The sequence below is a fragment of the Panulirus ornatus genome, chromosome 14 (assembly GCF_036320965.1).
Source record: "Panulirus ornatus isolate Po-2019 chromosome 14, ASM3632096v1, whole genome shotgun sequence".
NCBI lineage: Eukaryota > Metazoa > Arthropoda > Malacostraca > Decapoda > Palinuridae > Panulirus > Panulirus ornatus.
The window spans coordinates 37,100,435-37,117,101 of NC_092237.1; the positions used below are offsets into that span (position 1 = coordinate 37,100,435).

Consider the following 16,667-nt stretch of genomic DNA (forward strand, 5'->3'; position numbering starts at 1 on the left):
CATTGCCATACCAAATTTTTGAGCATGATAATCTCCATTGAATTGAAACATTCAGTCTTTTTTACACAATTTTATCAGTTCAATAAAAACAGACTTTGGAACAGGTAAATGAGTATCATCCAAGACATCAAATAGATATTCTAAAAAGTCATCAGCTGGAGCTTTTGTGAAAAGTGAGGAAACATCAAAGCTAACTAGTTTGAAATCAAAATCAACATTGATATTGTTTGGCTTGTTGACTAAATATACATTGTTCATGATATTAGAATTTGATACCTTACACGGAAGTGCACTTGGGAACTTATCATGTTTCATTCTCCCCGTGGACTCATAGAAATATCTTATCACGCGCAAAATTGTGATCCTTTCCAATATATATATATATATATATATATATATATATATATATATATATATATATATATATATATATATATTTATATATATATATATATATATATATATATATATATATATATATATATATATATATGTATATATATATATATATATATACACTTATCCATTCATCTGTTAATATGTTTATATATCTATTCATTTTAGCAGGGGGTAAAGGCGTGAAAGTGTTTTGACGGTGTCTTTACTGCAAGAACGGAGAGATGGGGATCCAGCAGCTTGTACAGCAGTCAGACTTATCCTCTCCTGTCCAGTGGGACGATGTGTTCCGTGGTGGGTAGAACCGTTATGTACATGTCATGTAATGTCTTCACCCAACTTATAAGATGTGATACCCCTTTACTGGTATATGTTTACCTCAGTCATCAGACCTTTACAAAACATTCATCATACATTAGTGTTTGAGTTGTATACATACAATGGTACAATTTCTTTGTCCAAGAAGTTAGTTTTCAACTTAGTGAAGATGATTTATTTATTACGTTCGATACATTAAGAAGAAATTCTATGCTTCCCATTCTCCACAAACAACTTGGCTTGATATATTCATCTCTTGAACTAATTTACATAATTAATCGTCTTGGTCAATACAAGATCCTGGCTGTAATTTTCTTTTCATTAGTTTAAGAGGTTATACTAATAATAAACAATTACTGATATGTATCATTGTCCTCTGTATCATCTACTAAGTTTCTACATAAGTACAGTACTCCACTAAATACATCTTTCAGACATGTCGAATAGTGGAGACACAATGCTCATAAATGCCAGACTGATACAAGAACAATTGTTGGAACTTTGTAAGAAAAACACCAATTATACAAAAGAACAACCACTTATAAGATGGTCACTTACAACAATGTGCCAAATGTTGTACACAACAACAACAGCACAACGTGCAGATCACTAATTGCATAAAATGTACATATAAATGTTATTATTCATACTGTGTTCATTCAGAATTTTCTATATATTTCACATCATCATACCGTCCATATGTTATAGGTTCCTTTCATCATTTCACATAATTTTCCTAACTAGTTTGACAAATGGCTAACATTCAAAAAAACTCAAAACAACTTACAATATGAACAAAAAGGTTTCTAGATAGATTATGTTCTCAGTACATATATGAAATTTGGTTCGGAAAGTCGAGAGGTTACTTACTTTTACTCTGGGTTACGAAGTTAATCCTTTGAGAAATGGAATTTCCTTGCTAAATAGCCACCTCAGGGAGAAATCAAATTGAATGCTAGTATCAAATTATTCATTTCATTCTCTTTTACGTATGTATTTAAAGTGCAGTTTCTTACGAATACATTATAAATCAAATTGATATGTTATCAGATTAGATTGCTCAGTTCCCTTGAGGGATCGCTCCTAAAAACCAAACTGTAGTAAACTTCTACGCATGGTTCTACCGGAAGTGTTTATATCATATTAAGTCATTCTAGTATGTAATACAGTTTGAAGGATATGGATCTTGTAAGTTTACGATATATTTTCAGAAAAACATGAGAACTTTATGGGTCACACTTTAAGGATAGTGACACTAACCTACTTCCCATTCATCGACTTTGAAGAACGTAACACAGATGGTGACAGTCCGATATATCTTTCGGATTGCCTGGACGCTCGGATACTGAACACCTTCTCTGCTCACCTGAACTTCACGTAAATCCAAAATGTTTTTATCTGTTTTATTCTGTTTTATTTACTTTACTCAAGTTTTTTCCTTATCTAATGAGTTATTCTTGAGCCTACCGTATTCCTCTGTGTTTTTTGTTCTGCTGAAACCAATTAGCAATATATAATCAGGTTAAGAGAATCTTTAAAAGGAATTTGAATTTTTCATGGCTGTTTTGACGATAACCTATAACTAAATCATACAAATTCAACTAGAAATTATAACAAGTATTTATCATTAATTGTATAAGAATGAAAACCGCGAACGTCTTCATAGAATTCCGTTGATACAGAGGGCCAGGTGTGTCCTGTGTATTGTTTTGTATAAATCATTTCGATAGCAACCAGGTTGTTATTAATATAATTGAGATTAACGTTAATATGACTTTGTGAGCCTTCTAATAATCCGGCATTTAACTTCACTGTGATAAACAACAATTTATGATAAATACCAAAAAAAATTATAGATAAATATTTTTGTCAGTCTAGAATATCTACCGATGGACTTAGGTTTTCATTCATAGTTTAGATTGATTTTCCGAAAGTATAGTACTACACACTTTGATAAAAAAAACTTAATCAATTGAAAATAAGCTTATGGCTGAAAATCTGTACCAATAGAAAAGGAGGTAATAGCTAGTTACTTTAGTTATACTGCCCACACACAGTATGTAAACAATTAAAATATTCAGTAGCTTACGTACATTTTACCAATATTACATAACTTTCACTGGTTTTGATACAGTAAAGTAGACTCTTCACATTCCTTACATGAATTAACTAATATGCTCCAGGTACAAGATACATGAGCCTTGGGATGGGGCTTGGGGTGTGCCTTTGGTCGGCGGTAATTGGTCCGGCATCGTGGGAATGCTTCAGCACCACAAAGCAGACTTTTCCCTAAACCTGACACCAACACCATCAAGGATGAAGGTTATATCCCACTCCAGGATCTACACTCGTGATCCCTTTCTAATAATGTCACTAAAGCCGAAATTATTGCCACGGCACTCAGCCCTTCTGAGGCCATTTACAGGTATGACAATTTATTTGATTGTTGTCTGTTTTACACACAATGTTAGATACTTATGCATTTGTAAAACGAGAGCTCAAGAACGGCATTTATATGTCTAAAAACTGATTACATTGAATTTCCTGAGTTGGGTGCGTGATGTCTCCATGGTTGTTCAAATTGTTTATGGAGAGGGTTGTTAGGGAGATGAATGCAAGAGTTTTGGAAAGAGGGGTAAGTGTGCAGTCTGTTGTGGATGAGAGAGCTCGGGAAGCGAGTCAGTTGTTGCTCGCTGATGATACAGCGCTGTTGGCTGATTAGGGTGAGAAACTGCAGAAGCTGGTGACCGAGTTTGGTAAAGTGTGTGAATGAAGAAAGGTGAGAGCAAATGTGAATAAGAGCAAGGTTACTGGATAAAGTAGAGCTGAGGGACAAGTCAATTGGGAGTTTGAATGGAGAAAAACTGGAGGAAGTGAAGTGTTTTAGATATCTGGGAGTGGATTTGGCAGCGGATGGAACCATGGAAGAAGTGAAACATAGGGTGAGGAAGGGGGCGAAAGTTTTGGGAGCGTTGAATAATGTGTGGAAGTCGAGAACGTTATCTTCGAAAGCAAAAATGGGTATGTTTGAAGAAATAGTGGTTCCAACAATGTTATATGGTTGCGAGGCGTGGGCTATGGATAGAGTTGTGCGGAGGAGGGTGGATGTGCTGGAAATGAGATGTTTGAGGACAATGTTTGGTGTGAGGTGGTTTGATCGAGTAAGTAATGAAAGGGTAAGAGAGATGTGTGGTAATAAAAAGAGTGTGGTTGAGAGAGCAGAAGAGCGTGTTTTGAAATGGTTTGGTCAAATGGAGAGAATGAGTGAGGAAAGATTGAAAGAGGATATATGTGTCAGAGGTGAAGGGAACGAGGAGAAGTGGGAGTCCAAATTGGAGGTGGAAAGATGGAGTGAAAAATATTTTGAGTGATCGGGGCCTGAACATGCAGAAGGGTGAAAGGCGTGCAAGAAATAGAGTGAATTGGAACGATGTGGTATACCAGGGTCGACGTGCTGTCAATGGATTGAAGAAGGGCATGTGAAGCGTCTGGGGTAAACCATGGAAAGTTTTATGGGGCCTGAATGTGGAAAGGGAGCTGTCGTTTCGGTGCATTATACATGACAACTAGAGACTGAGTGTGAACGAATGTGGGCATTTTTTTTCCTAGCGCTACTTCGCGCATATGCGGGGGGAGAGGGTTATCGTTTCAAGTGTGGCGGGGTGACGACGACAATGAATTAAGGCAGAGTGTATGAATTATGTACATGTGTATATAGGTATATGTCTGTGTGTATATATATGTATACGTTCAGATTTATATGTATGTTTATGTGCGTGTCTGGACGCGTATGTATATACATGTGTATGTGGGTGGATTGGGCCATTCTTTCGTCTGTTTCCTTGCGCTACCTCGCTAACTGCTCTCTCAACCACGCTCTTTTTATTTCCACACATCTCTCTTACCCTTACATTACTTACTCGATCAAACCACCTCACACCACATATTGTCCTCAAACATCTCATTTCCAGCACATCCACCCTCCAGCGCACAACTCTATCCATAGCCCACGCCTCGCAACCATACAACATTGTTTAAACCACTATTCCTTCAAACTTACCCATTTTTGCTTTCCGAGATAATGTTCTCGACTTCCAAACATTCCTCAAGGCTCCAAGAATTTTCGCCCCCTACCCCACCCTATGATTCACTTCCGCTTCCATGGTTCCATCCGCTGCCAGATCCACTCCCAGATATCTAAAACACTTTACTTCCTCCAGTTTTTCTCCATTCAAACTTACCTCCCAATTGACTTGACCCTCAACCCTACTGTACCTAATAACCTTGCTCTTATTCACATTTACTCTTAACTTTCTTCTTTCACACTCTTTACCAAACTCAGTCACCAGCTTCTGCAGTTTCTTACATGAATCAGCCACCAGCGCTGTATCATCAGCGAACAACAACTGACTCACTTCCCAAGCTCTCTCATCCACAACAAACTGCATACTTGCCCCTCTTTCCAAAACTCTTGCATTCACCTCCCTAACAACCCCTCCATAAACAAATTAAACAACCATGGAGACATCACACACCCCTGCTACAAACCTACATTCACTGAGAACCAATCACTTTCCTCTCTTCCTACACGTACACATGCCTTACATCCTCGATAAAAACTTTTCACTGCTTCTAGCAACTTGCCTCCCACACCATATATTCTTAAAACCTTCCACAGAGCATCTCTATCAACTCTATCATATGCCTTCTCCAGATCCATAAATGCTACATACAAATCCATTCGTTTTTCTAAGTATTTCTCACATACATTTTTCAAAGCAAACACCTGATCCACACATCCTCTACCACTTCTAAAACCACACTGCTCTTACCCAATCTGATCATCTGAACACGCCTTCACCCTCTCAATCAATACCCTACCATATAATTTACCAGATATACTCAACAGATTTATACCTCTGTAATTTGAGCACTCACTCTTATCCCCTTTGCCTTTATACAATGGCACTATGCAAGCATTCCGCCAATCCTCAGGCAACTCACCATGAATCGTACATACATTAGATAACCTTACCAACCATATATATATATATATATATATATATATATATATATATATATATATATATATATATATATATATATATATATATATATATATATATATATATATTTTCTTTTTTTTTTTTTGCTTTGTCGCTGTCTCCTGCGTTTGCGAGGTAGCGCAAGGAAACAGACGAAAGAAATGGCCCAACCCACACCCATACACATGTATATACATACGTCCACACACGCAAATATACATACCTACACAGCTTTCCATGATTTACCCCAGACGCTTCACATGCCTTGATTCAATCCACTGACAGCACGTCATCCCCGGTACACCACATCGCTCCAATTCACTCTATTCCTTCCACTCCTTTCACCTTCCTGCATGTTCAGGCCCCGATCACACAAAATCTTTTTCACTCCATCTTTCCACCTAAAATTTGGTCTCCCTCTTCTCCTCGTTCCCTCCACCTCCGACACATATATCCTCTTGGTCAATCTTTCCTCACTCATTCTCTCCATGTGCCCAAACCATTTCAAAACACCCTCTTCTGCTCTCTCAACCACGCTCTTTTTATTTCCACACAATTGGGAGGTGAGTTTGAATGGAGAAAAACTGGAGGAAGTGAAGTGTTTTAGATATCTGGGAGTGGATCTGTCAGCGGATGGAACCATGGAAGCGGAAGTGGATCATAGGGTGGGGGAGGGGGCGAAAATTTTGGGAGCCTTGAAAAATGTGTGGAAGTCGAGAACATTATCTCGGAAAGCAAAAATGGGTATGTTTGAAGGAATAGTGGTTCCAACAATGTTGTATGGTTGCGAGGCGTGGGCTATGGATAGAGATGTGCGCAGGAGGATGGATGTGCTGGAAATGAGATGTTTGAGGAAAATGTGTGGTGTGAGGTGGTTTGATCGAGTAAGTAACGTAAGGGTAAGAGAGATGTGTGGAAATAAAAAGAGCGTGGTTGAGAGAGCAGAAGAGGGTGTTTTGAAATGGTTTGGGCACATGGAGAGAATGAGTGAGGAAAGATTGACCAAGAGGATATATGTGTCGGAGGTGGAGGGAACGAGGAGAAGAGGGAGACCAAATTGGAGGTGGAAAGATGGAGTGAAAAAGATTTTGTGTGATCGGGGCCTGAACATGCAGGAGGGTGAAAGGAGGGCAAGGAATAGAGTGAATTGGAGCGATGTGGTATACAGGGGTTGACGTGCTGTCAGTGGATTGAATCAAGGCATGTGAAGCGTCTGGGGTAAACCATGGAAAGCTGTGTAGGTATGTATATTTGCGTGTGTGGACGTGTGTATGTACATGTGTATGGGGGGGGGGGCCATTTCTTTCGTCTGTTTCCTTGCGCTACCTCGCAAACGCGGGAGACAGCGACAAAGTATAAAAAAAAAAAAAAAGATATATATATATATATATGGTGAAGAGAGTTGTGAGAGTAAGTGAGCTTGGGAAGGAGACTTGTGTGAGAAAGTACCAGGAGAGACTGAGTACAGAATGGAAAATGGTGAGAACAAAGGAGGTAAGGGGAGTGGGAGAGGAATGGGATGTATTTAGGAAAGCAGTGATGGCTTGCGCAAAAGATGCTTGTGGCATGAGAAGAGTGGGAGGTGGGTTGATTAGAGAGGGTAGTGAGTGGTGGGATGAAGATGTAAGATTATTAGTGAAAGAGAAGAGAGAGGCATTTGGACGATTTTTGCAGGGAAACAATGCAAAAGAGTGGGAGATGTATAAAAGAAAGAGGCAGGAGGTCAAGAGAAAGGTGCAAGAGGTGAAAAAGAGGGCAAATGAGAGTAGTAGTGAGAGATTATTACTAAATTTTAGGGAGAATAAAAAGATGTTTTGGAAGAAAGTAAATAAAGTGCGTAAGACAAGGGAGCAAATGGGAACTTCAGTGAAGGGGGCTAATGCGGAGGTGATAACAAGTAGTGGTGATGTGAGAAGATGGAGTGAGTATTTTGAAGGGTTTGTTGAATGTGTTTGACGATAGAGTGGCAGATATAGGGTGTTTTGGTCGAGGTGGTGTGCAAAGTGAGAGGGTTAGGGATGATGATTTGGTAAACAGAGAAGAGGTAGTAAAAGCTTTCCGGAAGATAAAACCCGGCAAGGCAGCAGGTTTGGATGGTATTGCAGTGGAATTGATTAAAAAAGGGGGTGACTGTACTGTTGACTGGTTGGTAAGGTTATCTAATGTATGTATGATTCATGGTGAGGTGCCTGAGGATTGGCGGAATGCTTGCATAGTCCCACTGTACAAAGGCAAAGGGGATAAGAGTGAGTGTTCAAATTACAGAGGTATAAGTTTGTTGAGTATTCCTGCTAAATTATATGGGAGGGTATTGATTGAGAAGGTGAAGGCATGTACAGAGCATCAGATTGGGGAAGAGCAGTGTGGTTTCAGAAGTCGTAGAGGATGTGTGGATCAGGTGTTTCCTTTGAAGTATGTATGTGAGAAATTCTTAGAAAAGCAAATGGATTTCTATGTAGCATTTATGGATCTGGAGAAGGCATATGATAGAGTTGATAGAGATGCTCTGTGGAAGGTATTAAGAATATATGGTGTGGGAGGCAAGTTGCTAGAAGTAGTGAAAAGTATTTATCGAGGATGTAAAGCATGTGTACGTGTAGGAAGACAGGAAAGTGGTTCTCAGTGAATGTAGGTTTGCGGCAGGGGTGTGTGATGTCTCCATGGTTGTTTAATTTGTTTATGGATGGGGTTGTTAGGGAGGTGAATGAAAGAGTTTTGGAAAGAGGGGCAAGTATGCAGTCTGTTCTGGATGAGAGAGCTTGGGAAGTGAGTATGTTGCTGTTCGCTGATGATTCAGCGCTGGTGGCTGATTCATATGAGAATCTGCAGAAGCTGGTGACTGAGCTTGGTAAAGAGTGTGAAAGAAGAAAGTTAAGAGTAAATGTGAATAAGAGCAAGGTTATTAGGTAGAGTAGGGTTGAGGGTCAAGTCAGTTGGTAGGTAAGTTTGAATGGAGAAAAATTGGAGGAAGTAAAGTATTTTAGATATCTGGGAGTGGATCTGGCAGCGGATGGAACCATGGAAGCGGAAGTGAGTCACAGGGTGGGGGAGGGGGCGAAAATTCTGGGAGCCTTGAAGAATGTTTTGAAGTCGAGCACATTATCTCGGAAAGCAAAAATGGGTATGTTTGAAGGAATAGTGGTTCCAACTATGTTGTATGGCTGCGAGGCGTGGGCTATGGATAGAGTTGTGCGCAGGAGGGTGGATGTGCTGGAAATGAGATGTTTGAGGACAATATGTGGTGTGAGGTGGTTTGATCGACTAAGTAATGTAGGGGTGAGAGAGATGTGTGGAAATAAAAAGAGTGTGGTTGAAAGAGCAGAAGAGGGTGTTTTGAAATGGTTTGGTCACATGGAGACAATGAGTGAGGAAAGATTGACCAAGAGGATATATGTGTCAGAGGTGGAGGGAACGCGGAGAAGTGGGAGACCAAATTGGAGGTGGAAAGATGGAGTGAAAAAGATTTTGAGTGATCGAGGCCTGAACATGCAGGAAGGTGAAAGGCATGCAAGGAATAGAGTGAATTGAAACAATGTGGTATACCGGGGTCGACGTGCTGTCAATGGATTGAACCAGGGCATGTGAAGCGTCTGGGGAAAACCATGGAAAGTTTCGTGGGGCCTGGATGTGGAAAGGGAGCTGTGTTTTCGGTGCATTATTACATGACAGCTAGAGACTGAGTGTGAACGAATAGGGCCTTTCTTGCCTTTTCCTAGCGCTAACTCGCACACATGAGGGGGGAGGGGATTCTTATTCCATGTGTGGCGAGGTGGTGATGGGAATAAATAAAGGCAGACACGTATCTTAAATCTGGTAGAAGGCTAGCTCTGCCTAAGCTGCGCACTGACAGATACAAAAAGTCGTTTGTACCTAAAAGCATTCTGCTTTTCAATCATCTATCATCACTATAACTTCTATCTTTAAGTTTCATGATAACTGTAGGTGATGGTTCATGATAGGGATGGTGACAAGCTGATATCGCATGTACACAATAGCAAAGTAACATTTTATATGAAATAACCTATGTAATATTTCTTGTTAATATTTAAATGTTTTTTTTTTCTTTTTTTTTTTTTTTTTTTACAACTACTAAGGAGCTCTAAAGCCAAAACGAATTTCATTTTGTATTACATTTTGTATAACAATTTAACGAATAAAGTATCTTATCTTGCGCTACCTCGCAAACGCGGGAGGCAGCGACAAAGCAAAATAAATAATAAGATATATATATATATATATATATATATATATATATATATATATATATATATATATATATATATATATATATATATATATATATATATATATATATATATATATCCCTGGGAATAGGGGATTAAGAATACTTCCCACGTATTCCCTGCGTGTCGTAGAAGGCGACTAAAAGGGGAGGGAGCGGGGGGCTGGAAATCCTCCCCTCTCTTTCTTTTTTTTAATTTTCCAAGAGAAGGAACAGAGGGGGCCAGGTGAGGATATTCCAAAAAAGGCCCAGTCCTCTGTTCCTAACGCTACCTCGCTAACGCGGGAAATGGCGAATAGTTTAAAAGAAAGAAAGATATATATATATATATATATATATATATATATATATATATATATATATATATATATATATATATATATATATATATATACTTATATTTATATTTATATTTATATTTATATATATATATATATATATATATATATATATATATATATATATATATATATATATATATATATATATATATATATATATATATATATATATATATATATATATATATATATATATATATATATATATATATATATATATATATCCCACTCAATTGCATTTTTTCCCTGCAAAAATTGTCCAAATGCCTCTCTCTTCTCTTTCACTAATAATCTTATTTCTTCATTCCACCACTCACTACCTTTTCTAATCAACCCACCTCCCACGCTTCTCATGCCACAAGCATCTTTTGCGCAAGCCATCACTGATTCCCTTAATACATCCCATTCCTCCCCCACTCCTCTTACTTCCATTGTTCTCACCTTTTTTCCATTCTGTACTCAGTCTCTCCCGGTACTTCCTCACACAAGTCTCCTTCCCAAGCTCACTTCCTCTCATCACCCTCTTCACCCCAACATTCACGCTTTTTTTCTGATAACTCATACAAATCTTCACCTTAGCCTCCACAAGATAATGATCAGACATCCCTCCAGTTGCACCTCTCAGCACATTTACATCCAAAAGTCTCTCTTTCGCGCGCCTGTCAATTAACACGTAATCCAATAACGCTCTCTGGCCATCTCTCCTACTTACATACGTATACTTATGTATATCTCGCTTTTTAAACCAGGTATTCCCAATCACCAGTCCTTTTTCAGCACATAAATCTACAAGCTCTTCACCATTTCCATTTACAACACTGAACACCCCATGTATACCAATTGTTCCCTCAACTGCCACATTAGTCACCTTTGCATTCAAATCACCCATCACTATAACCCGGTCGCGTGCATCAAAAACAATAACACACTCACTCAGCTGCTCCCAAAACACTTGCCTCTCATGATGTTTCTTCTAATGCCCAGGAGAATATGCACCAATAATCACCCATCTCTCTCCATCAACTTTCAGTTTTACCCATATTAATCAAGAATTTACTTTCTTACATTGCATCACATACTCCCACAACTCCTGTTTCAGGAGTACTGCTACTCCTTCCCTTGCTCTTGTCCTCTCACTAACCCCTGACTTTACTCCCAAGACATTCCCAAACCACTCTTCCCCTTTACCCTTGAGCTTCGTTTCACTCAGAGCCAAAACATCCAGGTTCCTTTCCTCAAACATACTACCTATCTCTCCTTTTTTCACATCTTGGTTACATCCACACACATTTAGACACCCCAATCTGAGCCTACGAGGAGGATGAGCATTCCCCGCGTCACTCCTTCTTCTGTTTCCCATTTTAGAAAGTTAAAATACAAGGAGGGGAGGATTTCTGGCCCCCCGCTCCCGTCCCCTCTAGTCGCCTTCTACGACACGTGAGGAATGCGTGGGAAGTATTCTTTCTCCCCTATCCCCAGGGATATATGTATATATATATATATATATATATATATATATATATATATATATATATATATATATATATATATTTTTTTTTTTTTTTTTTTTTTTTTTTTTTTTTTATACTTTGTCGCTGTCTCCCGCGTTTGCGAGGTAGCGCAAGGAAACAGACGAAAGAAATGGCCCAACCCCCCCCCCCCATACACATGTACATATACACGTCCACACACGAAAATATACATACCTACACAGCTTTCCATGGTTTACCCCAGACGCTTCACATGCCTTGCTTCAATCCACTGACAGCACGTCAACCCCTGTATACCACATGACTCCAATTCACTCTATTCCTTGCCCTCCTTTCACCCTCCTGCATGTTCAGGCCCCGATCACACAAAATCTTTTTCACTCCATCTTTCCACCTCCAATTTGGTCTCCCTCTTCTCCTCGTTCCCTCCACCTCCGACACATATATCCTCTTGGTCAATCTCTCCTCACTCATTCTCTCCATGTGCCCAAACCATTTCAAAACACCCTCTTCTGCTCTCTCAACCACGCTCTTTTTATTTCCACACATCTCTCTTACCCTTACGTTACTTACTCGATCAAACCACCTCACACCACACATTGTCCTCAAACATCTCATTTCCAGCACATCCATCCTCCTGCGCACAACTCTATCCATAGCCCACGCCTCGCAACCATACAACATTGTTGGAACCACTATTCCCTCAAACATACCCATTTTTGCTTTCCGAGATAATGTTCTCGACTTCCACACATTTTTCAAGGCTCCCAAAATTTTCGCCCCCTCCCCCACCCTATGATCCACTTCCGCTTCCATGGTTCCATCCGCTGACAGATCCACTCCCAGATATCTAAAACACTTCACTTCCTCCAGTTTTTCTCCATTCAAACTCACCTCCCAATTGACTTGACCCTCACCCCTACTGTACCTAATAACCTTGCTCTTATTCACATTTACTCTCAACTTTCTTCTTCCACACACTTTACCAATATATATATATATATATATATATATATATATATATATATATATATATATATATATATATATATATCATTGTTATCATTATTATTATTATTATTACTATTATTATTATTATTATTATTATTATTATTATTATTATTATTATTATTATTATTATTATTATCATTATTATTATTATTGTTATTATTATTATTATTATTATTATTATTATTATCATACGTTGTCGCTGTCTTTCGCGTTAGCGCAAAGAAACAGACGAAAGAATGGCCCAACCCACACACATACACATGTATATACATAAATGTCCACACACGCACATAGACATACCTATGCATTTCAACGTATACATATATATATACATATACACACATATACATATATACAATGTATATAATTCAATTATACATATATATATATATATATATATATATATATATATATATATATATATATATATATATATAGGAAAAGATCACAATTTTGTACGTGATCAAGATATTCCTATGAGTCCACGGGGAAAATGCAACAGGATAAATTCCCAAGTGCACTTTAGTGAAAAATCACATCATCAGGGGAGACACAAGAGAGAAATATAACCGTCAGTTTATATACATTGAAGAGACGACGCTAGGACGCCATTTGGTAAACATAGCGATTGTCCAAGACAGAGAACGATCGTTCATAAACTTATCATTTTACAAATTTTATCAACAATAAAGTTCTCTAATTTGTATAGACCATCACTGATATTAAGCTTATAATTCTTTGTGTATTCAACAATAGAAGATTCAATGACATTTCTCGTGGTAATACAGTTAGAGTTAATAACTGAAATGGCATTACTCCAGTCAATACAATGATCATAGTTTTTAACGTGATTAACAAGGCATTTGATTCTTGTCCCGTTCTTATACTATATTTATGTTGCTTAAGTCTAACAGAAAGATCCTTACTAGTCTGACTAACATAAAACTTATCACAATTTCCACATGCCACTTTATAGATGCATCCAGGAAAATCTTCTGATGAATTCCTGATTAGGATATTCCGTATAGTATTATTGTTGCTAAGGCAACATTTACATTAAAGGCTTTAAGCAACATAGGAAGTAAGATGAAATTATCATTGAAAAAGAGAACCAAAAGAGTCTTGGTGTCAATTGGAGGTTTGGGCTCAACTCTATAGAATGAATTCTTTACTATGCTTAAAGGATTTATCAATGAAATATCTAGGGTACTTTAACTTAGATCCAATAGAATATATCTTCTCAAACTCATCATCAATAAACTCTGGACTAAAAATACGTAATGCCCTAAAGAATATAGATTGAAATGATGATCATTTAACTCTGTCATGTTGAGATGAGTAGTAATGGATATATGAGCATATATTGGTAGGTTTTCTGTATATGCTAAATATAAACTTGTTTCTTTGCCTATGGATCATGCAATCTAGATATGGTAACATACCATTATTTTCATTTTCTACAGTAAATTTGATGGAAGGTACTAAATTGTTAAGTAAGGGGAGGAATATTTGTAAATTTTCATTTGTTGGCCAAACACAAAGAACATCACCTACATACCTAAGCCAAATTGCATTAGAAGGTAAGATATCCTTTAGTAATTTTGTTTGAAAAAATTACTTATAATGATTACGTAGTACACGTAAAAGAGGGTTACAAATTGCCGTACCAAATTTTTGAGCATAATAATCTCCATTGAATTGAAATACAGTCTTTTATACACAATTTTATTAGTTCAATGAAAACAGACTTTGAAACAGGTAAATGAATATCATCCAAGACATCAAATATGTTCAGGCCCCGATCGCTTATAACTTTTTTCAGTCCATCTTTCCACCTCCAATTTGGTCTCCCACTTCTTGTTCCCTCCACCTCTGACACATATATCCTCTTTGTCAATCTTTCCTCACTCATTCTCTCCATATGTCCAAACCATTTCAATACACCCTCTTCTGTTCTCTCAACCTTGCTCTTTTTATTACCACACATCACTCTTACTCGATCAAACCACCTCACACCACATATTGTCCTCAAACATCTCATTTCCAACACATCCACACTCCTCCGCACAACCCTATCTATAGCCCACGCCTCGCAACCATACAACATTGTTGGAACCACTATTCCTTCAAACATACCCATTTTTGCTTTCCGAGACGACGTTCGCTCCTTCCACACATTCTTGAACGCTCCCAAAACCTACACCCCCTCCCCCAACCTGTGACTCACTTTCGCTTCCATGGTTCCATCCGCTGCCAAATCCACTCACAGATATCTAAAACACTTCATTTCCTCCAGTTTTTCTCCATTCAAACTTACTTCCCAGTTGACTTGTCCTTCAACCCTACTGAAACTAATAATCTTGCTCTTATTCTCATTTGCTCTCAGCTTTCTTCTTTCACACACTTTACCAAATTCACTCACCAGCTTTTGCAGTTTCTCACCTGAATCAGCCACCAGCGCTGTATCATCAGCAAACAACTGACTCACTTCCCAAGCCCTCTCATCGACAGCAGACTGCATACTTGCCCCTCTCTCCAAAACTATTGCATTCACCTCCCTAACCATATCATCGATAAACAAATTAAATAACCATGGAGACATCACGCACCCCTGCCACAAATCGACATTCACTGGAAACCAATCACATTCCTCTCTTCTTACTCGTATACAGGCCGTACATCCTCAATAAAAACTTTTCACAGCTTCTAGCAACTTACCTCGTACACTTTATACTCTTAATACCTTCTACAGAGCATCTCTATCAACTCTATCATTTGCCTTTTTCAGATCCATAAATGCTATAAAGAAATCCATCTGTTTTTACAAGTATTTCTCACATAAATTCTTCAAAGCAAACACCTGATCCACACGTCCTCTACCACTCCTGAAACCACACTGCTCCTCCCAATCTGATGCTCTGTACATGCATTCCTCCAATCCTCAGGCACTCCACCATGAACCATACATACAAAGAATATCCTCACTAACCAGTCAACAAGACAGTCACCCTCAACCCTTCTGTACCTAATAACCTTGCTCTTATTCACATTTACTCTCAGCTTTCTTCTTTCACAAACTTTATCAAACGCAGTCACTAGCTTCTGCAGTTCTTCACCCGAATCAGCCACAGGCGATGTATCATCAATGAACAACAACTGACTCACTTCTCAAGCCCTCTTATCCACAACATACTGCATACTTGCCCTTCTCTCCAATTCTCTTGTTTTCACCACCCTAAAAACCTCATCCATAAACAAATTAAACAACCATGGAGACATCACACACCCCTGCCGCAAACCGACATTTACTGGGAACCAATCTCTCCTTTTTTCCTACTTGTACACATGCCATATATCCTCGATAAATACTTTTCATCGTTTCCAGCAACTTGCCTCCTACACCATATACTCTTAATACCTTCCACAGAGCATCTCTATTAACTCTATCATATGCCTTCTACAGATCCATAAATGCTACATACAGATCCATTTGTTTTTCTAAGTATTTCTCACATGAATTCTTCAAAGCAAACATTTGATCCACACATCCTTTACCACTCCTGAAACCACACTGCTCTTCCCAATCTGATGTTCTGTACATGCATTTACCCTCTCAATCAATACTCTCCCATATAATTTCTCAGGAATACTCAACAAACTTATACCTCTGTAATTTGAACACTCACCTTTATCCCCTTTGCCTTTGTACAATGGCACTATGCAAGCATTCCGCCACTGCCCAGGCACCTCACCATGAGCCATAAACACACTGAATATCCTCACCAACCAGTCAATGACACCGTCATCCCCGTTTTTTAATAAA

At 38.4% G+C, this 16,667-nt stretch overlaps 1 protein-coding gene across 1 annotated transcript in view; it reads left to right on the forward strand.

Annotated features, from left to right (window-relative positions):
- The window catches only part of LOC139753527 (glutamate receptor ionotropic, delta-1-like), a 175,725-nt gene that overhangs the window by 53,366 nt on the left and 105,692 nt on the right, over positions 1-16,667 (forward strand). Inside the window, exons 4-6 of the mRNA XM_071670174.1 lie at positions 565-690; positions 1,926-2,091; positions 2,898-3,139. Coding sequence (XP_071526275.1) covers positions 621-690; positions 1,926-2,091; positions 2,898-3,139 — 478 coding nt within the window. The 5' untranslated portion in view covers positions 565-620. The remainder of the gene's footprint in view (positions 1-564; positions 691-1,925; positions 2,092-2,897; positions 3,140-16,667) is intronic.